Source organism: Syngnathus typhle, linkage group LG3, assembly GCF_033458585.1.
Source record: "Syngnathus typhle isolate RoL2023-S1 ecotype Sweden linkage group LG3, RoL_Styp_1.0, whole genome shotgun sequence".
Taxonomy (NCBI): Eukaryota; Metazoa; Chordata; class Actinopteri; order Syngnathiformes; family Syngnathidae; genus Syngnathus; species Syngnathus typhle.
Genome location: NC_083740.1, coordinates 4686145 through 4707199, shown reverse-complemented (window position 1 = coordinate 4707199; position 21055 = coordinate 4686145). Strand labels below are relative to the sequence as shown.

General features: G+C 41.5%; 2 protein-coding genes across 2 annotated transcripts in view; both read right to left on the bottom strand.

Moving 5' to 3' along the window:
* Positions 1 to 11397, bottom strand: part of usp43a (ubiquitin specific peptidase 43a) — a 29919-nt gene extending 18522 nt beyond the window's left edge. The window contains exons 1-2 of the mRNA XM_061273466.1: positions 10554 to 11397; positions 4882 to 5046 (exon numbers count right to left, since the gene is read on the bottom strand). Coding sequence (XP_061129450.1) covers positions 4882 to 5046; positions 10554 to 11150 — 762 coding nt within the window. The 5' untranslated portion in view covers positions 11151 to 11397. The remainder of the gene's footprint in view (positions 1 to 4881; positions 5047 to 10553) is intronic.
* A 406-nt stretch (positions 11398 to 11803) lies between these two features.
* On the bottom strand, positions 11804 to 20872 carry cfap52 (cilia and flagella associated protein 52). Its single transcript, XM_061274825.1, has 15 exons — positions 20734 to 20872; positions 20150 to 20210; positions 19724 to 19923; positions 19353 to 19489; positions 19038 to 19166; positions 18758 to 18854; positions 18381 to 18497; positions 18198 to 18298; positions 17921 to 18091; positions 17058 to 17206; positions 16831 to 16976; positions 16496 to 16647; positions 15960 to 16065; positions 13753 to 13864; positions 11804 to 13046 (listed from the first exon to the last, which is right to left on the bottom strand). The coding sequence occupies exons 2-15, from the start codon at positions 20208 to 20210 to the stop codon at positions 12862 to 12864; spliced, it is 1863 nt and encodes a 620-aa protein (XP_061130809.1). The 5' UTR covers positions 20734 to 20872; the 3' UTR covers positions 11804 to 12861.
* Positions 20873 to 21055: the final 183 nt, after the last annotated feature.

The following is a 21055-nucleotide window of genomic DNA, read 5'->3' as shown; positions in this document are numbered from 1 at the left end:
CATGAAGAGCTTAGAGGAACGAGATGTCCACTGAGATAATGATGGCAAGCACAAGCATTTGAAACCTTTGCTCGACTTGACTAGTCCGACACACAACAAACATATTTTTCGACTGCACTTGCTGAGACAAAAAGGTGCGTGTCTCTTCTTTAGGCGCCAATCCTTGGTGAAATGTGTGCCAGTTTCATTTCAGCGTAGAGTGCAGTGAGACCTGCCACTCTGGTTGTTGCCATGGAGATGTCTGTCTGGGGGGAAAAACAAAACGGCAAGAGAAATTAAGCAGCCCCAGACAAGAGTCGCCGGCAGGGCTAGCGAGTGCCAGAATTGGCCCAATGTGGATCGGCTCCTTGCCAGCCCGCGGCAGTGATTCAGGACCAAACAAACTGACGGGCGAACGGATTGATTCGCCTCTCAAGATGACTGATGTAATTGAAGAGGGTCAATTGGGATGACCTTTCATGAGTTGCGCCGGACTTCCATCAATACAATAGTTAATAGACAGAAACATGTCACCACAATACAAAATTACAAAAAGAAAGTCCCACCTGTCCACAAGCATTAGATAATCATTTAAGGAAAACCAAATCTGGAAACATGGGCGTGGGAAAACCAGTCTGCATCTTGGAAGCAGTTAGTAAGCACACCAGCAGGACCGGTTCTGCTATCGCACAGCAGATGACCGAGTAATGAGTGGAGGAATAACCCAAATGTTTAAGATACTATTCTTATAAAGTACACAAGCTAAAATCAGAATAGAATAAAAGGCATGAAAAGCTTTAGCCCCAAATTCAACCATACCACCTTGAAACGATGAGCAGTCATCCACGGAAAAATACGTTGTATAAAAATAAAAAAATATATAAATAAGATAGACCTGCAGCCACATAAACAACAAATTTACCAGATGACTAATTCTTACGGCAAGAGAATGTAATATCCTTTACACGTTATTGTACCAGAAGTATGTTGCCAATTAAACATTCTCTTTCATTCATCTTTAAGCATTTCCCGGGGAGACAAATTTGTCTAACTTAATTACCTTTGAAAAACGACTTTTGCGCTTGAACAAAAAACTTTGCCAGAGAGATGATCTTGTTAATTGAACAAAAACCCGAAAGCAATTAAATAATGCAGACCATTGGCTTCTACGCCAGTCAGCGATGCTTAATGAGGCTTATTTGGTGTCTTACCCATTAGATGTTCAAGGGAACAATTTAATCGTCATTTATTCGAACCATGTTAAGAGTAATTACATCTACAGGATTGACGGAAAAAAAATGTCAATACCATCTTACAGACAGAACAAACTTCCCTAAAAATATACATTTTTAGGATTGTTGCTACCCAAACTGCTCCATCTCTCTTTTCATCTGAGTAGACGTTAAATTTTTCATATCTGCCAGTCATGTTGGCATTTGACCACAAAAACGCAAAGCCCACATTTGCTTCCATCCTGTAGAGCCGTAAGCGGCAAAGTTGATGGTCTGAAGAGAAGCACTCAGTCAGTCATCGCTCACTGGCTGATAAGTCAAGACATTACGGCAAAAAAAAAAAAAAGGAGGCTTGGAAAAAAAAAGATACTTGAATAAGCTAAGTGAATCTTGGATGAAGCCAGAGGGCAGAAATGTACGCCGGGAATAATATCACAAAGCTCAAATGCTATTTGAAAGTTTCTTTCAGACTTGTCCTGGTTTAATCCCTTAAGAAGAGGCTAGGAGGGCACTGGGGAGGGGAATTACGTGACCTGTCCATTCCAACCATAATAAAAAAAAAAGGAGATAAAATCACTTTCTTCTATCGCTCTTCCGTGTCACTCTTGTTGTAAATATGAACGCCGGTTCAAAATGTTCATTTATTATAATGGCAAGAGACTTTTTTGAAAGTGAGGGTGACCAGAAAAAAAAGAAGAAAAAAAAAAAAGGAATGTCTTAGTTGTCTCTCTGAACTGTTCTCAATCTCCATCTGCAGGAATGTGTGGCATCTAGCAAATGCCACAAGCTGTTAAAATCAATTCACTAGCCAAGTGAGGCGGGTTTATGCTTCTTTGACTTAACCTGTCCAAGACATTGGCGGCTGGGCATTAGCTCTCTTGATGGATGGATGGATGGAGTGCATTTTATAGCAAGAGCGCCGTCGGCAGTCAAAACCACGTTCACTGCCGTTGGTGGCTTAAAAAAAAAAACACCTTTTTTTTTTTAAAGATACAATTTTGTTAATATTAAATACGCTCGATTTCACAGTTTGTTTGCGAACCGGTCTTTCGGCACATTTACAGAGCTCAAATATTAGCGGTGGTTTATACATAACAATGGCGCTTGTCAGCTGACTTGTATTATTCATCGACATTTGCCTTCTCGCCGTTCCTTCCCCCGGAGAACACGTGGCAAACTCTCATGGAGAGCTATCAAACTCACTATTTCTGTCCAAGTCGATAAAAGGCCTCGCTGGCTGACTGCCTCAACGGCGTGTTTTTTTTTTTTCCCCACTGACCCGATTTCAAAGTCTTCGCAGTTGCCACTTCATCCCGTCACAGTTTACCCCCCCCCGCGGCATAAAAGGGCCAAAGCACTATCGACATTTAAAACGGAATGATGCATACGTAATGGCAGGACGCTGGTGTGGTGTCGCACCGGCAAACCACAGAGGTGTCGGTGGGATGAGATGAAGCAGTTTTCAAATGCGCTCATTTGAAATAGAACTCACGCTGGACCTGAGGCTGAATGTACCTCGTCTCGGTGCTCGCATTGTGGGCGCTCACTGTCAAACAAAAATGCAACATTTTATGCTCTTTCTCTGAAAAATATCAGGATTTTTTTTTTTCCATGATTTTTTCCTCCCTTTTTTCCAAGAACCATTAGAGGCTTTCAAAGTTGCAGTTGAGCCAAATGTCATTTTTAAAACGGAAATAACACAAAGTACCGACCAGACATCAGTCAAGGCCAAACAAACATGTCTGACTTGTTTGATAAAAACATCCTGACAAAACAACTCCCAGTCCCATTCGAAGCCAGTAAGTGGCGGTACTTCATTTGTTTATTCTTTTTGAGAGGGGGAAGTAACTGAAATAATGCGGTTGCACAAGGGTGCACACGAAGACATCCGACCATCATTTTTCTATATGCGACCTTTGTTGGAAAAATATTAAAAACATTTCTGACTAAACCGCAATTAAACCCTTCTTAGCTTTAGCAATCGGTGCCAAAGAAGTAGGAATCAATCAGAAGCTGTCTGCCTGTCTGCGCAGGAGTCAATTTTATGTTTTACTTTCATACGCTTTTATGTCACTGTCAAAAAAAAAAAAAACACACATTTGTATCACAGAGAAACTACTTCACAAATTGTTTATCAAATCAAGCTTTTTTTCAATTTAGAGAGTGGCAAAAATAAAGTGTACACAAAACCGTAACTGCGTTGTTGTCTGACTTGAGCCTGCTGAAGAATGCCACAAATGCGCTGCTGGGCAAACAAAGGCCGGTTTAGCAGGATCCCATTGGAAGGCCTTACCGAATTGTCTTTGTTTGTTACATAATATCGCTTTGCCCCAGTTGTGAAATAGGTGGCACCAAGTGCAAGACGTGTAATGCGTGCACAGCCTAATGCAATCCAGCACTGAACCAACACACATTAGTGGCACACTTTACTAAATCCACCTTTCAGTCATCGGGTGATGATAGCGTGTCTTTGATGGATGGTGATGTGAATTAAAATGTCAACAGTGAGCAGTGACAATATTAGAAAATTATAGATATCGATCACAACAAAATCACAGCCTATCTGAGTCACCCTAGTGGGGTTTCGAATCAATCATTACATCCATGGCCCCATTTGTCTTTTCGGCTCATCACATTCAGGCTCGGCTGGAACCGATCCCGGCACGCTTTGGCAGAGAGGTCGCGTAACGCCTACCCGGACCGGTCAGCCATCGAGAGAAAGCAGATAAATACTTTTGTAACCCAGTCTTGGTCACCAGTACAATTTAATGCCTTTTGATCAACCAGGGAAATCGAAACAATCGTTGGCTCACCTCCCCAGAGAAATACCTAAAGAATAGAATCGATTTTATGTGTTCTAATCCGAGTGAAAGCATTTGCCTTTTACAGGAAAAAAAACAAACGTTTTATATGCACTATTAAAAACTATTAGAATTATTTTTCTGCACCATGCAACTCTACCAATTCACTTGAAAATGTTACATTGTAAAAATAAATGAGAATCATTTCGCGCTGTTTTTATTTATTTCATTAATTTCTACCAAATGCATTAGCTCATCATATTGGAAAATATTTTGTCAACAGCCCAGCTAGCCCTAGCGTGTAGCAAATAAAGGTTACAGGCACAATGCTAATGTTTACCCATAGCACTCAGAATGAGGGTCCAAAACCGGAGTCCAAACATTGTCCGATTATCGACAGACATCTGACAATGAAACCATTGTATGATACAATAAAATCTGTTTAAAAGCGGATCAACCTTGGGGGGTGGATCAGAGATGATCCCAACTATGAAAAGCCGGTCGCTGCCTGGTGGATTTATTATACTGGCAGCCCAATGAGAGCCGCGGCCTTAAGATGTTTATTTGGCACAAAGAATGCTCTCAGGCAGAATAGATGCCATGAATAGGAAAAGGACTAGCTTGTATTAACGAGACGCAATGCTTCTCAAGTGTGCTCTGAGTCTGTTTTTTTTTTTTATCCCCCCACCGACAAGCCCACTTACAGTATAAAATGACATTGACCTCCTCTCCAATCGACAGCGTGGTGCCACAAAAGATAAATATTATTATATATGATCGGCTCATATCGTGGTAAAAAAGGTCCCAATGTCAAAATGTGCAAAAGCATTTCATACAAAAACACAATTTGGATTTCGACTCCGACTCACCTTGACGTTGGCTTTGGCGTTGTTGCTACTGCTGCTGCTGCTACTGTTGTTGTTGTTTGGGTTTTTGGCGTCTTCATGAACTCTGTCCAAAAGCCAGAGAAGAAACTCCAGGGCATCGTGTTGCAAGTTGCCCCGAAACTGAGAGCCGTATTTGGCTACAATGCTCTGGAAAACAAAAAACGGCATGACCAAGTCAATCAATGTCGGCAAATCGTTGTTTCTATGCTTGGGAGTATCGTGATTTCCGGACTTTTGGTTAAAAAGCTAACTCCAGGTAGCGACAGAGATTAATTGAGAATCTGGCATTCTCCTGGGATTGATATGACCTTGGAAAAAGGTAAGAGGATAAATGCAGGAAGGAAAGAGAAGGAACCAAACACTTGACTGGACTCAGAATTGTCTCCAATGTCATTGTACTCCAAAAAAAATAAAAATCCCAAATCCAATTGCATTGACCAAGAGAGTAAATTATTATTTTCATTTTTGTCAAGATACTGTGGTCATTGAAATTATTCAAAAAGGGGAATGAATTAAGATTATGTTAACCCAACACAAATACATTTCCGACGATCCAACGAGAGGATGTCCGGTGGAATCACAGTGCGGTCGTGTACAATCTTTGTTTTTCGACTGGTCAGACAAAGTAAAGTCCTGGACTCCAACGGGTGTTGAGTCGCAGTAGCTTCCAGCCTAAGCGAGACCATCTGGTGTGCCTGTGATAGAACACTGTGTGAGTTTTATTAGCCGGATTGAAAACGGGCAAAACAGATGGAAGATGGAATCGTTTTTTCGTCAAATTAGTACAAACCCGATGGGAACGCACGAGATGAGAGCGCCATCACCAGTGTGGGGAGAGGGATGGGAGGAGTTCTTTTTAGTGCCCTCATCATTTTCCTCACTTGCAATTTGGGCCTTGGTTCATTGAGAGTTCACACTGCCATCTCTAACACACAAATGAAGAAATATTTGCCTTTTTAATAAATAAATAAATAAATAAAGCTGACTGACTTTTTTTGTAGTCTCAACAACACAAAATGGGCCTTCTACCCAAATTGTCATTCTGACATTGACTATTTACACAACTAGTAGTCATCCATCTCTGTTACGACTAATAATACCTTGGAAGGTGTCACCCCATACCATGTCAGAGCTGTTTATGGTTATATCGTATATACTGTATAGACTATATACAGCAGAACATCACAATGATACACAATGGGCGCACAAATTTGTTGGCTTCCGGGCTAGTATTAGCGATATCAATATGGATATAGTATACTGTAGCGTATTAAGTGTAACAAGCCCGAATTTATTCATACCCCAAGGTAGCTATCTACCTAGCTTGTTAGCTTGCTTGCTAGGCAGCTAGCAAGATAGCTTAATATATAATAGTACCGTAATCTTCGGACTATAAGTCGCGGGCTTTTTTCATAGTTTGGGTGGGGGGGGGGCGATTTATACTCAGGAGCGACTTATATACATACATATATGTTTTTTTTTCACTTTTTTGGGCATTTTATGACTGGTGCGATTTATACTCCGGTGCGATTTATAGTCCGAAAATTACGGCAGTTTAATTTAAACCGTGAAAGAAATATGCTCAGAAATGTTGGTAATTGATAGGAAAATGAGGGTGGGGATAAATAAATAAAAATAATTTAAAAAGTGTGTAATTAAAGTAGTCTTTAAAAGACCTAATATACATTTTTTTGGAATGCGGTAAGAAGCCAGCGTGCTTGGATTAGAGCCACGCAGTGACAAGCAGAGATTTTAACCCAGAACCTTGTGACTGTAGGCCGAATTTGCTCACCACTAGTACATTGCGCTGCCCATCCAAATGATTGCAGACATCACTTGTACCTCCAGCTTTTGCAACATGTGCTTAACAAAACAAGCAATTATATTGCGAAAAATTCTCACAACACCATCTGTTCTGTTCTATTAAAAAGAAAAAAAAAACAATCAAGCTTCACAGTGGAGGTGACTCGTATCCACCACTAAGATCAGTGTGTGCAAATATTGTAAACATCTTCAGTCATGAGAGGTCCTTGAAGGAGAGGGGAGACAGGATGAGACAAACCATCAGTGTTGGCCCGCGTCACTGTCGCACACCTCCCATACCCTCCTCCCCAAACAAAGGAGACCACTTCAAACACCTCTCTTCATCTCCTTGCCTGAGCTCCTCGAGCCCCGACGAGCCGCGGTCCTTCAAGTGTGAAAAAGATGAATCCGCGCACCCGCTCGCCAAAGAAACACTCAAGAAGTGCCTGTGTTGTTAAAAAAATTTTTTTTTTTAAAACCGCTGTGTTTTCGAGTCCTATTAATGTACGCCGGCACTGAATGGACCGTGTGAAAGTTGACCATTTAGGATCTTTTCGGTACAAGTCTGAAACTGCATGCCATTTGGGAGTATTTCAGCACATGGAGAACGGTGGCTCAGGAATTCTCAAGCCGTGTCGCCCCCTAAATCAAGAGCAGTTTTGGCGCATAAATTTTACACTTGAGGAATTCGGGAGGGATGTTGCTCTAACAAGCAGCTTTCATGGATGCCTGAACTTTCTTTACTATGGAGACAGGACAGGGAGGACCGGCATTTTTATTTACAAGCTCTCCTCCTCTTAGTGTACACCACTGGAGACATCTCAGCATGCCCGCCCCCCCTGCCTCGTTCTCATCTTCTAGGCAGGCTTCACTTGCTCCCTCCAGCTTGACTCTGTGCGTGAGCAGACACACACAAAATCACTGTGTCCGTGAAAATGGGCGAGGTCAGGCAAGAAAGGGGAAATGAAGGACATGTTTTCTTAAACCATGCAGAAGAAAGACCCCAGCGGGTGCCCCAGCGATCAAGCCAAAATATCCATCTTGGTGTGGGGCAAGACATGAGTCATGCACCGGCGCAAATGAAATCATTTTATTCTTGGAATAAGTCGACAATTCCATCTGGGAAATCTTCCACATCCTTGATCATCCTTTATTGTAGCTTGGCGTAATGAAAAGATCAAGTGGCTGCCCCCATTCAGGCATTAAGAGCAGGCGGTAATAGAAGTGAGTCACAGTAAGCACCATTTTGTCACAGCTGCACCACCAAGGTGACAGAGAAAGAAATGAAGACGTTTTACACTTGCTCATCAGACAGCAATTCCTCAGAACCTCCAAAGTACAACACATTCAAAACGTCTACATTGTCAGATCCCTGTTTAATGGAGAATATAAGTGCTTAAAGCTAAGGGAAATGTTAAACTCATGCTCGTAGTTGTATATAGTAGTGGAATTTGTTTACCATGGAACACCTCCATTGTTGAGGATTATTGAATTTAAAATCCAGAGAACATCTGGCTCTCGTGGAACCAATTGTGTACAATGAAGGAGTGTCCAGCGTATATCCGACATATTCCTCCTCCCACACCTAAGCGATTCTGTTTTGGTGAGAGAACTGGTTTGCTGTCATCCAATAATCCCAGAGGGAGAGGGGGCGGCTCTTTCAGAGGCCGAACAAGACGAGCATTCCGTTGCGTTATTTCTTAAATGGCGTTGAGCTTAAAAAAGTCCTGTTGTGTTATGTACTGAGAAGGCTGCCGTTGATAAATGGGTCTTCTCTCGCCACATTACTGCCGAGGAATGTTGTCTAACCACCTCGGCGTGCCGGTGAGCCGCCCGGGTGAGTCAGGCCAAAACGACACGTTCGGTTGTGCAAATTACTCACAGCAATGCAAACGAGTTCCGTCATAAAACTTCACGTGAACAGCATCATGTGACCAAGCGTCGCCGTTGCAACATGACCTATGTACTGTACTTCTGAACAAGTAAATGGGGCAGAGGAAGTTGACAATAACAAAACAAAATTTGCCTCGATTTGAATTTGATTAATAATTCAGAACATTGATGGGATGGATGTACTATATTTATTGAAGACTCAGGAAAATGTGTTTATGGATGGATAGATGTTTTTGCAGCACACTGTATCCCTGCGGTGCCTTTAAACCAGTGCTTCTCAAATAGTGGGGCGCGCCCCCCTTGGGGGGCGCCGTGCTATACCTGGGGGGGCGCGTGTGACCCTGGGGAACAGGCTTTTTTTTTGCAGTACTAGAATAAAGTGTAATTGCGCATCTTCCCAGCAGGGGGCAGTTGCGCTCTCATTGTTACTTCTGTGACGTTTGCGACAGTGCAACATTTTACGATTTACAAGACAAGTTAGGATAGTCACGGTGGGGAGGGGGGGGGGGGCGCGAAAAGTTTTCTTCTTGCTAGGGGGGGGCGTAACAGAAAATAATTGAGAAGCACTGCTTTAAACACACAATTTTGTCAGGTCATAGCCAATTAGTACTTTTTTGCTTCGGTGAAGACTTATGGTCTGGTGGCTAACTTGAGAGTTGCAACGGAATGCACCTACCTTTGAGATTAGAAGTGTCTCATTTTCTGTACAGAGTGAAATTAATCCACAGGGAGCCCAGTGCTTTGGGGTTCTCTAACGGTCCCCTTACCTGTTTCTTCAGGTAGTGACCATCCCTCTAATAGACAGTGAGCCCCAATTAGCTTTGCTGCTTACTTAAACCAATAAATACCTGAGCTGTAATTGTCTCATGCATAGACACTTTCGTCGTCCCCTTTATACTCTCGTGCTAATAAAAACAGCAGCACCTATCCTACATTAACTGTTTTGGGGGGGCAGGGGGGGTTATGCTACGGTGGCCCTGCCAGAACCGGCACTGGCGATCACAATATGATGCATTAGGTTTTAATGATTATCTTATATTTAGCGTCCTAATACTGCAAGCCTTTAAAAGAAATATTACTTCCGACAATTATGCCTGCATTTGAGTGAATAAACTTTACCTGATATTTATTTGGAATAGCCTGAAGATGAGCAACAACCATTAATGCACAAACTTGACATTAAATTATGACGGTTGCTTAGCTGCCTAGAGACCCACTGCTTCCATTTGACTGGCCTTGGCTTACACGAACATGAAATGGCAGATTAATCACCTAATGGCAAGTTAATGACACACGATGTAGGCGAGCTTTTTACAGCCGCAGGCCCTCAGGCCCTGCTGTGCCTGTATCGCTGACTGCCCTGACAACTGACTCCAATTAATATTTAAGTGTAAGCACTATTAACGAACACACGTAATGATGGGAAATTAAATCCTAATAATCGACATGTTTCTAGTGGGATAGTACGTACATTTCTCTGTATTTTTAGGTATAAAATGCCACGAAGCTCTTTTGGAACCATGGCTAACAGGTTCTTGGGATCATTAATAGCCGATAAAGCTATTAGGCTATGCTGAGAGTTATGTTTATTTTCATGAATAAGAAAAATATGAAAGCAGATTGGAAAGCGATTATAATGGTTTTGGGAACTAAACAAATTTACATTTCTCGTGTTTAGCCATCTTTGTTTACATTGGGCTGAACACGGTTACAATCAGAGTCGGAAAATCCCGATCAAAACTGTCGGGAATGCAATACAAGTTTAAGGTGATACTGGTTACTTCCTGCTTTGACCACGCCCATTTGCCACTCCCCTTCCAGCCCAACGCACCTGTGGAGTCTCGTGCTTACTCCGCATACAAAAGATGGAGGAGTAATAAAAAAGGTACACAAAGCAAACTACTACTGTGTGAAAAGTTCAAATGTGTGAAAATTAGAATTAGAGACACACTAGTCACCTTAAAATCTACGGAGAGCTGAGGCGTGTACTCCAGCGTCCACAGGGCTCGAACCAGCGACGCCAGCTGCTCGGTCACCTCACCCCTGGCGGCCTCGCTGTTCACCCTGCGGGCCGACTCGTTCGGCTTGTACTGCTCCAGTCCGAGGTACTCGGCCAGCAGGTCGGTGTTGCTGAGGCACTGCACCACGGCGTTCATGAAGCAGGTGTTCCCGTGGTTTTTGAGCCCCAGGGCGCCGGGGGTTTTGTCGCCATAGCACCACGACAGCCGCTCCTTGACCGAGCCCTGGGACGACAGCGTGGCGCTCTTCTTCACGACGCCGTCCTTCGGGACGCCCGCAAGGGCTTCGTCTTTAAAGCCCCCGGTGTCGCTTCGACCGAAGCCGCCGTCGTCGTCCTCCTCCTCCCCGGGCTCCGGCGGCCGTCCCTCGCCGAAGTGCGCCAAAGTGCTCAAAGTTTTAAGAACCCTGCTCATGAAATGACTGAAAGAACGAAGAGATTTCCGACGGGTGAACACGCCGCTCCGGTGCTTCTTCTCTTTCCGCTTGGTCGTTTTGGCTTTCATGGTTTTTCGCGCCTTCTCCTTGCGGGGATCCATGGCTGCAGCTGCCTGCACCTGACAGGAGGAACACTCGCTGTAGTATGGAGGAGGAGGAAGAGGCGCACCTGTCTGCCGGACAGTCTAGTCTTCCTCCTCCTCTTCCTCCTCCAGCTCCTCCCGCCTTTCTTCAAACATCACCGCCGCCAGACTGGCACCGAACCCGGACCGGGTAAACCTGAGGTTAGCTCGTCGCTTCGAGTGGCCGCCTCATTCTTCGTGCCACACTTGACGACTACTTGTGACGCTAACTATCCTTCCTCCCGCCCTGATAGTAAAAACAATTCCCGCCCCCCACAACCCACCCGGGAAACAAAATAAACACGCGTCGGCCTTTACATTAGGTACACTTGCCATTGTTGTCCAACGTGTGATTCGTCACGTGACCACGCTCGATTGGAATTGCATTAAAAATCCAAAATTCTTTATATCCATCTTTTGTTATTCGTTGAGAAACTCACCTATTTGCTTTTTTGAAAAGTGATTTTTTTTTTAAAAATAAAATAAAATGAAGATTAAATAGGGACAATGTCCTTCATTTTTCATCTTTGTTCGTTAATTTCATACATTAGCTTAGCATATGGACTTAAAAACAGTTTGGACAGAGAATTCTGGTCTATTTATTTTTTTTTATTCACAAGAAAACTGGCATTTACATGGGTGTGTAGACTTTTTATATCCACTGCATATTAAAACCAAAAACTTTGAAGTTGTGATATTAAACAGGCCAGCAGATGTGCATTGCAGACGGTGCTGTCTAAACCCAGATGGCCACTTAGAAGCACAATCTCCATCCGCGCAATTGTCAGTGTGAAACACCTTGTTGAAAACGTACTCGACAACGGAGCCTATAAATAGCTTCGCTCACATTAAGGCTCCCGCCGCTGAAAAACTCCAGCAAATACATAAATGGAGCTTTTTGTGCACTTTGCTTTGTCGACGGGGAGCCAGCATCTGCCTCGTTCTACTCCGATTCTAATCATCCGAGCCTTAATTTCACAGCTCACCGCCGCTCAAGATTCAATTTAGTGGGCCAGATATGCTGATTTATCACAAAAGATAGTCAGGGCCGACGTTTTCGTAATTTCTCTAATGCTCTTACTCTGCTATTGTTGGAAAACGCACAAAGGCTGTACACAATAAAAGGCCAAAGTATTAAATCTGACAAAAGTTTTTCAGGTTGCATTTTAAACATCCCTTGGCAAAAACTGCAGAACTACGCAAGGGTAATCATTTTTTTATTGATTCATTCAAGTTTGGTTGCTTTAATAGGGATTTTTTTGAAACACGTCCTTTGCTCAACACTCAGTTTGCAAACGTCACACTACCAAAACTAGAAACGTCTCTCGAGCTCTTAGGAACTGTGATGCCATAATAATCAGTCGACAGCAAATGGCAAAATGGCCACCGTCTTCGAGAGATAAAAAAAAAGATTTTTCTTCATATTCCACAGACGCAATATTAATCAGAATATTCTTCAGACTAATGCTGGAAGGGTCGCATTGAACATAAAAAAATAAAAATGTTTGACTTCACTTGAGTGTTGCTGTGTCAGCATGGGAGATGTTTATCGCCATATAAAACCAAGGGGCTTAAAAAAAGTGGCTTTTATTTTATAAGTGTCTTCTCTATTACTGATCAAATTGTATAAAAATGACCCTTATACAACAATGGAAGTGATTTGAGTGTTACTTGTCTGAGCTCGACACGGTCAGTCACTCAAGAGTGGATGAGGAAATTTCCAGCGCATGACGGCTCCGTCCGCGCTGGTGCTGATAAGGGTACTGTTGTTACAGCAGACCTCCACGCTGGTGATTGTTCCTCCGTGAGCTTTTCCGACGTGGGTGACCGTACCGTCCATGTAGTCCCACACCCTCACCAGCTTGTCAACACCACCTACCGGATAAAATCCATCAAATATTCATTTTGTTTGATAACATCTCCATTTTTGACATGGCCACTCTTTAATTTGGATGTTTTGGGAACTAAATGAAAAATATTTGATGAACAACCTGGGATGTTTGTGGCTTACGCTTCTGTTTTAGTTCGACTGTATCGCCATTGGCGGCCATTTTTTTAAGTCACAGTACAATCTAATTCTGTGAGAATTAAACGATTAATCATAAACAATAAATCGATTATTGAATTCAGGGCCTTAGTTGAATCATCAAGTTGTCATTTAGAACCATTGTTTAACAAAATATTGTCCAAATCTTCTGACTTCAGGCTCTTATAAGATTGCAAACATTTGCTTTTACTTTGGGAAAACAATGACCATCCGTCCTTCCTGTGTGATGTTATCTGGTTAGTTTTAATCACAAAAGTTTACCAAAAACAAAAATAATTGGCAATTTTAACACACTTTAACGCAACAAAAATTCAATGCTATGATGGAATAACCCATTTTTAAAATATTAGATTGTGACAGCCATGCAATTTGTGAATAGCTAAAAAGCCGCGTTGTTGTCACCCTCAAAACTGAATTAGCGGGGAGGAAAAAAAAAACACTCAACACAATTACTGTCTACATTTTCAATCGCTGCGGCTCAAAGTGGAGCGAAGGGACGAGGCAGTGAGAAGCAGCTGCCTAATGGACCATTACCTGTCACAAAGTATCTGCCGTCATGAGAGACGTGCATGCAGTCGATGGCCGACGTCTCCCTGTCCAGAAGCTCTCTGATTGCTGTCCCGTCGTGCACGTCCCAGTAGACAATCTGAACAGGTAAGTCGGCAGTTATTCATTTGACAGCGGCAAAAAAAACAACCAAAAAACACGTATTTGTTCTTTTAGACCGTTCTTAGTCTCCTTGTTTTAAAATTCCGATTGCTTTTCCGATAACAGATAACACACATTGGCAACTGCATTGCCTTTGAATGATTTTTATTTCAAATGGTTTGGACACTACTCTGAATTAAATGTAAATAATTTAAGGAAAGAGGGGGAGCAATTGTTTATTTAACTGCAGATACATAAGGCCATTTGTTTCATGTAAGACCCGAATTAGCGCTGTTGTCCTATTATTGTTACATTATCAATAATTTAGTCAAATTTTCTACAAAAAAAAAGTGACTATAGTGTCATCTTCTATCATGTGTCAGCCTGAATAAAAAAATTAAAGCTCCAATTATACTCGCTAAACGGAAGTTAATCGTCCCTGAGGCTTTGCAGCTGTACGACAAAAGTCTGACAAAAAAAAACACGATTGTTGTTTGGGGTTATTTTTAGCACAGGTGACAAAAAACATTCAGGTGGTGCACATTGATGCATCCTTTTTGGTATTTGGGGCAAAGCTGATTATATAATTTAAAGAAACAGATGTTAGTCTATTATTTGGATCATTCCAGCACCCACAAAGCAGAAAAGAAAAATATGTTGATAAAATCCGTCTGATTACCCGATACGATAATCGATAGGATAATCGATTTAAAAACAGATCAGTGCACCCCAAACATGTTGTCTTTTGTTTTCCCTCAGACTCTCGGCTCTTTCCAGTCACGACCTCTCCCTCCCTCATCTCATTTGAGCATCTTATTAGCGATGCTGCGTGTGCGACTTTCCTTGGTCCATCTGTGTTCTCAGGGGGAAAAGCGGGCCTCGGTCCAAAACCGACCCACGCATATGAGCATATTTAAAGGTGGTAATACATTTCTGACCACGACCAGACTACACTCAGGGACTGATCAATCTGACCAATCTCAATCGATTGGTGAATTAAATATCTGCGTACGACTGTTCACTCTCACAACGGTGCAGAACCTCTTTTTAACTTCTATCAACCTCTAGTCGACTCCATCCAAATTATTCATGACCAGGATCAGAGTAGTTAGCGATTCTGAGATTCTTGTTTCCGAAGTTCCTGCGTGGTGGAGAAACATCTGGGCTCAATTCTAAAAATAATAATCAACGAGACAGATCTCACACCTCTTTGGTAGATTTCTAGAGAGTTGACCTAAGCGGGCCACAGACAAAGTGCTTGTGTTTTAGGATGAGCAGATGGTGGATTTGGCTGGTGCTAGGCTGGCGTCGGCACATCCGTATGCAGGAAGGCAAAAGCTCTGCCCTGCATGCATCTTTCCTCACAGTCTTACTAATCAGCGCAAGTTATCCTCACCTTTCGGCAGCGGTGGGAAGTAAGAAATATTTTGTTACTGTGTTTCAATTGATTGATCTGGAATCTTTTTTTTTCTGATGAGTTTATTTTTACAGTCGATAAATGAGGGATAGTGACAAAAACCTGCCAAGAATAGCAAAAACCTGCAAGTAATTGATGTGCTAGACCTCAACAACAAATATAAAACATTCAACGCGAGATTGAATGTGATTGGTCAAAGGGGAAGTCAAGTGACCTATCCTAGTCAAGATCAATTTTTACTTTTGTCTATTTTAAACTCTATATTTCTGTTCCTTCTATTTGATCTGATGAGAGGAGTGTGTGTTCATGGTTAACGTGACGGTGAAGTACACACACATATTAAGCAAACAAGGACGAAGTTGGCCTAATTACGACGAACCCAGAATACACAACGGGCTTCGCAAACTAATCTGTGCTTTTGTGTGTGTGTGTTGTGCAAGTGGTCACCGTGGGAGGCCACGCTAATCGTGGCACAGCACCAGGCTTCTTACTTCTGCTCGGCTCAGCGAGTGGAAAATATCGTGATGCAATCACAGGACATTTAGATTAGCCGGTGTCTTTATCGAACCAAGCCAGATTTATTTCTGTCTTAAGGTGACATGTGGCTGAAAATTGGAAAATGACAAAATGAAGCAGTCCACGGCTAAACATTGAGAGGGAGAGGAAAATAACCAACCCTTCTGTCGGTGCCGCTGGTGACAATCTGGTGCTCTTCAGGATGGTAGCACATGGTCTTGAATGAGGAATTTTTGGTAATTATCTTGCGAATCCGCACAAATTTCCTACACAAAGATTCAAAAGAACATTTGTTGGTTTTCTAGATTGAAAAAATGGATGCAGACTATTTACCCGCTATCTTATTTATAACTTTTTTTACTTTAGAATTAAAACCAGATATTTAGTTACAGCAATAAATAACATAAATAGTAACTAATTTCTCAACTTTTTGTAGAGAAGAAAAATACCACGCTAAATTGCACTTTATAAGACACGACGTAGTAAATAAATAGTACGTAAACAATTTTTGCAACATTTTAAGCTTCATTTCAATGGACACTGTGCTACGACTTTGTTCTGATCATCCTACCCACCAGGGGGCAGTATAATAGTATAATAGTACTATTACTATTATAATAGTATAATAGTAAACGCAAACTAGAGAAAATATTCATGTGCGTTCCCCAGTGTTGTTTGGTTGTGAGGTGAACTCACACAATGTCCCAGATGATGCAGGTTCCATCCATGCTAGCTGTGACAGATTCCTTGTCATCGCTCCTGATCTGGACACACCTGACGGTGGCTTTGTGCTCCGTCAAGAAGGCAAGCCGTCGTTGGCCGTGCTTCAGCAGCTCCCAAACGCAAACCTAAGGTAGATTCGGGAAACACGGGTATTACATCATTTGAGGTAAATCTTGGGTCAACACGTCGATTAGGGTGTGTGATAATTAAATTGTTTGTCTTGAGTAAATTAGGTTCTGGTCAGAATCCTGTGTTATGTGTGAAAAATTTCTACTTCTAATCTCGTGCCATCTTCACGCATGACTGACCGTTCCATCCTGCCCCCCGCTGACAATTTTTTTGCAGTCCCTGGACCCCTTGATGGCTGTCACGCCGTTTCGGTGCGCGTTGTGAATGACGAGCATGAGGCGGCCACTCTGCGGGGCGAATATGCGGATCTTCCCGTCGTTCCATCCTGCGAAGAAAAAACAAAAAACGTGCCCTGACTTGAATAATAACTATTCAATGTCACATTCACACTTGTTTTGAGTCCTACCAGTGATGATGCTGTGTCCGTCAATCATCAGGTGCACAGTGTTACAGCTAAGGCAAGGTTCTGGGATTCTCAGCAGTGCTTTGGACTTGTCTATGTGCCATACCCTGATGTCCTCATCTGAGGCGGTGGCAAATAATTCAGAGGAGCCACTGACAAAAAGCAAAATAATGCAGAGATGAACATCTATAATTGGGCATTCATTTATGTATTGCATTCTATATTTATAGAAATCGCTATAATAAACCTACAGTCAAACAGAGGTAAAGTCTGAAGTATAATAATTACAATAAAAATTATTTTTAAATTATAATTATAATAAAAATTACATGTGTGTATATATATATATATATATATATATATATATATATATAATTAAACAAATCATTATATCACTAAACTTAATTAGTCATTAAAGTCAACTCTTTTTGCGATTATAATTCCAATTGTTGTTACCAGGATACATTTATCAATTGTACAGTTCTGCTATATGATATTATTTTCTTTCACATCATATCATATTATATAATTATGTATACTATTACTGCATATATATTAATATGGTGCTTCTATATTTCATTGCATCATTAAATGAGAAAAAAAGTGCACTTGGACTGCCCTCTCGTGGACTTCGTGGGTACTGAACTCAATACGAAATCATTTTGAAAACCTTTTTTTCATTCACACAAATTGCGCTTGTACTTTCTGTAATTTGATAAGGAAGAAACTTTCATTAGCAGTCTAACAGTTCATTCAATTAAAGTCCATTTTTCTTATTGCAAATCTGAATGGATGCCAAATAAATGAGAGCTCATTGCTTTTTATTTATGAAACCCCCCCCCCCCCCCCCCCCCCCTGCTACTCACAAAGCAATTGAGACATCCTTGACGGCGCCGTGGTGATTAGTGGACACGAGCTCGGCTTTGAAATCCTGCAGACGGAGGCAGTAGATCTCGGACGCGTCTGTGCCGACAAAAAACTGTTGGCCGTCATCTTTGAGAGCGATGGAGGTCACTCCATTGTTCATCTGCACATGTCTAATATAATGTGGGGAGGAGTCAGTGAATTTTGCCTCATTTTTATTTTCCTGTCAATAAATTCCAGTATACCGCTTATCAAATGATAGCGTGGACACTCATTCACCTGAGACCTTTCAAGGTGGTCGTGGAGCAAAGTGTCAAGGTGCCAAATCCAGAACCGACAAGTAGTTCCCCCGTACTTAATGCCTTTAGGACATTGGCTCCCTGTGTATGTGAGCGACGGAAACATGAAAAATGTCATCCAAAAAGAAATTCCACCAATTAGACATATTGTCGGAATACTCACCAGGCTGTGTTTAGTTTTAATGGGACCATAGTCGCTCAGATACTTTGTCTTGGTGTTAATTTTCAAGATGTCTCCACTGGAAGTACCACAAAAAAAAAACTCATCGTCGGGTGCAAACTGTGCAGGGGGGGAGAAATGTCAGCGTGAGCGCTCATTATGAATTCCAGACATCTCAGCAGACCCAGATATAGCCTGGCATGTTTTAATTCTTCACAGTGAACCATCAGGAGTCGGCCATTTTTAACACAAGCATGCTAATGTTGGCTAGGGGCTAACTCGTATTCGCCAGGAGCATATTTAATTAGTTTTTCAGGATAATGTCGTAAGCAAGGGTTTTTTTTTGTCTCAATTTTGTCCTCTTAAATGTGGTCACATACCTCAATGCACTTCACTGTCCTCTTCAGTTTACGCAGTTCACAGTCCGTAGATTTAATCTTGTTGGCTTCATCCAGCTCCCAAAGCTGCAAGGTTGCCCTGCAAATGAGAGTTTATTGTTTTTTTTATTACTAATATTCAGTTGAGTTGCCAAACAGCTACAGTATCCAGAATAAAGTGGCACTTCCCTGCAAATAATGAAGCGCTTCATTGGTGCATTGATAAATTCAAAATATTTTAGATTTTATTATACAGACAGGTTAAGAAAAATGGTTTACCCACCTGCCAGCAGAGACAAAAATGTTGTCACTGGTGTTGGAGTACTTGACGACGAGGCGGTGACATAAACTCAAAGGAACCGCTGGAGCCGAACTAATGGCCTGCTTGGTCGCGATGTCCCATAAAAGGATTCTGTGAAAAAATAAAACTGTCAGGATGTAATATCCTGTGGTGGGCTTCAAAATTGACCCAAAACTTAGCTGCACAAATATTATTTTTTTCTCTTTTGCAGTACTTATTCAAACTCAAATTAATTGTTGGTCCTTAGAAATTTTTGCAGACTTTTCCACTATACTAGTAAAAAAACATGGAATTTGCCTTCCATCGTCTTGGCCTCCGAGGGACACCAGATACTTGTCATTAGGAGAGAAAGCCAACGCCTCCACCTTGGATTCATGGATCACAAAGCGAGTGTACAAGCTTCGCTTGGCGTAGTCCCAGACGATTATATCGGCCTAGGAAAATAGCGAATGAATAAATAAGGAAAAAAAAAAAAAAATTATGAAGAAAATACAGTGAAAGATTTCTACACTTCCTTCTGAGAGAGTAAAATTTTGCCACAAATTTCATGGGTCATTTCATTTATATCATAAGAAAAATCCAATCTGAACAGGAATGTGTAGTTTTTTTTCAATCCACTGATGACAAGGTAGTGCTGAGGGATGGAAACATTTGACACTGAAGGTTACCTCAAAGTCATTGTAATTGATTTGTCCAGAAGCTATGTAGACTCCACTTTTGGACATGGAGACGCAGGATACGTCACTGGTGTGACCATGGAGGAAGTGTCTCTTGTCATCTTTAATGTGTGTCAGTACGACGGTGCATCCCAAAGGATAGATGAGATACTGTTTATCGGGGTGAAGCCTCATGCCGAAATGCACTTGTCCTAAAATTGCAAAAGGAAGGACAAAGATCTGACTTCCTATTGGTTCTCATTTCAAAATATTGGTGAAACCCAATATTTAAAATGATGTACATTGAAATATTGTTTTTTGTCATTATTCTTTTAGCTATATGCTATGTTTTTACCTGAGTATCTGCTCGAGAACACACATTCGTGGCATATAATTTAGATTTTTTTTTTTTTTTAATTGTTTATATTACTTACTTACCGTTGAAGCCGGAAACCGCCGCCAGTTCAAGTTGAGGATAGTTTTTTGGTTCTAGATCCATCTTGGTAAAATGTAAACAGTACAATGAGTTGCATATAAAAGTATGCACAGCTGTATAGTATAATAAACTTTTATAAAAAATAGAACGTCTTGACTAAACAAAATATTCGTTCCCCAAGTGGATACCGTCTTCAGTCCATTGTCGTTTTTTAAATGATTTTTTTATGCGTAAACTCGCTCAGTGTGACGTCACTAAAAATAAAGAGCCTATACAACCGACGTCATTGAAATTTATATCTATACAGACACCGCTAATTGATGATGCAAAATGTGTCTTTTGAAGACCATTCATAAACTACTACTAACGACATTAAAATGCAACACTTATATACCATATATTGTTGCATTAATGATATAAACTTATTTTAAAAAATCCTACCCCTTCAATGGTCATAATAATGTTGAAACGTCGTTGGCCGCAATATAAAATCCATTTCGATCTTGTATGCGCAAATATTGCGGGTTAGCATAGCCATACAATTTGAACACAACCGACTGCAACGCTAACTTGTTGCAAAACTTACCGTTTGACTTAGCAAAAGTGTGTACTTTAAAAAAAGAACGACAAAAGTGAAAACGCATTGATTTTACATCTTCGCGGATCTCGAACAAAAACGTCGCTAACGTTGACCACTGTCCACTATCACAAACATACGTCGCCTAGCAACGGGCAACCCGCTAGCCCCGCCCCTTACGTCCCCATTCATGTTTTTTTTAATTGGGGTGGTCTATTACAATTTCCAAATAGCAAAAGCTGCATTTTATGCGGGTGAGGAAAATGGCTTCAAATCAGTTAAGTAGCTTTTATTTTATTCTTATTTCTATAGTGTCACATTGTCCAAACGA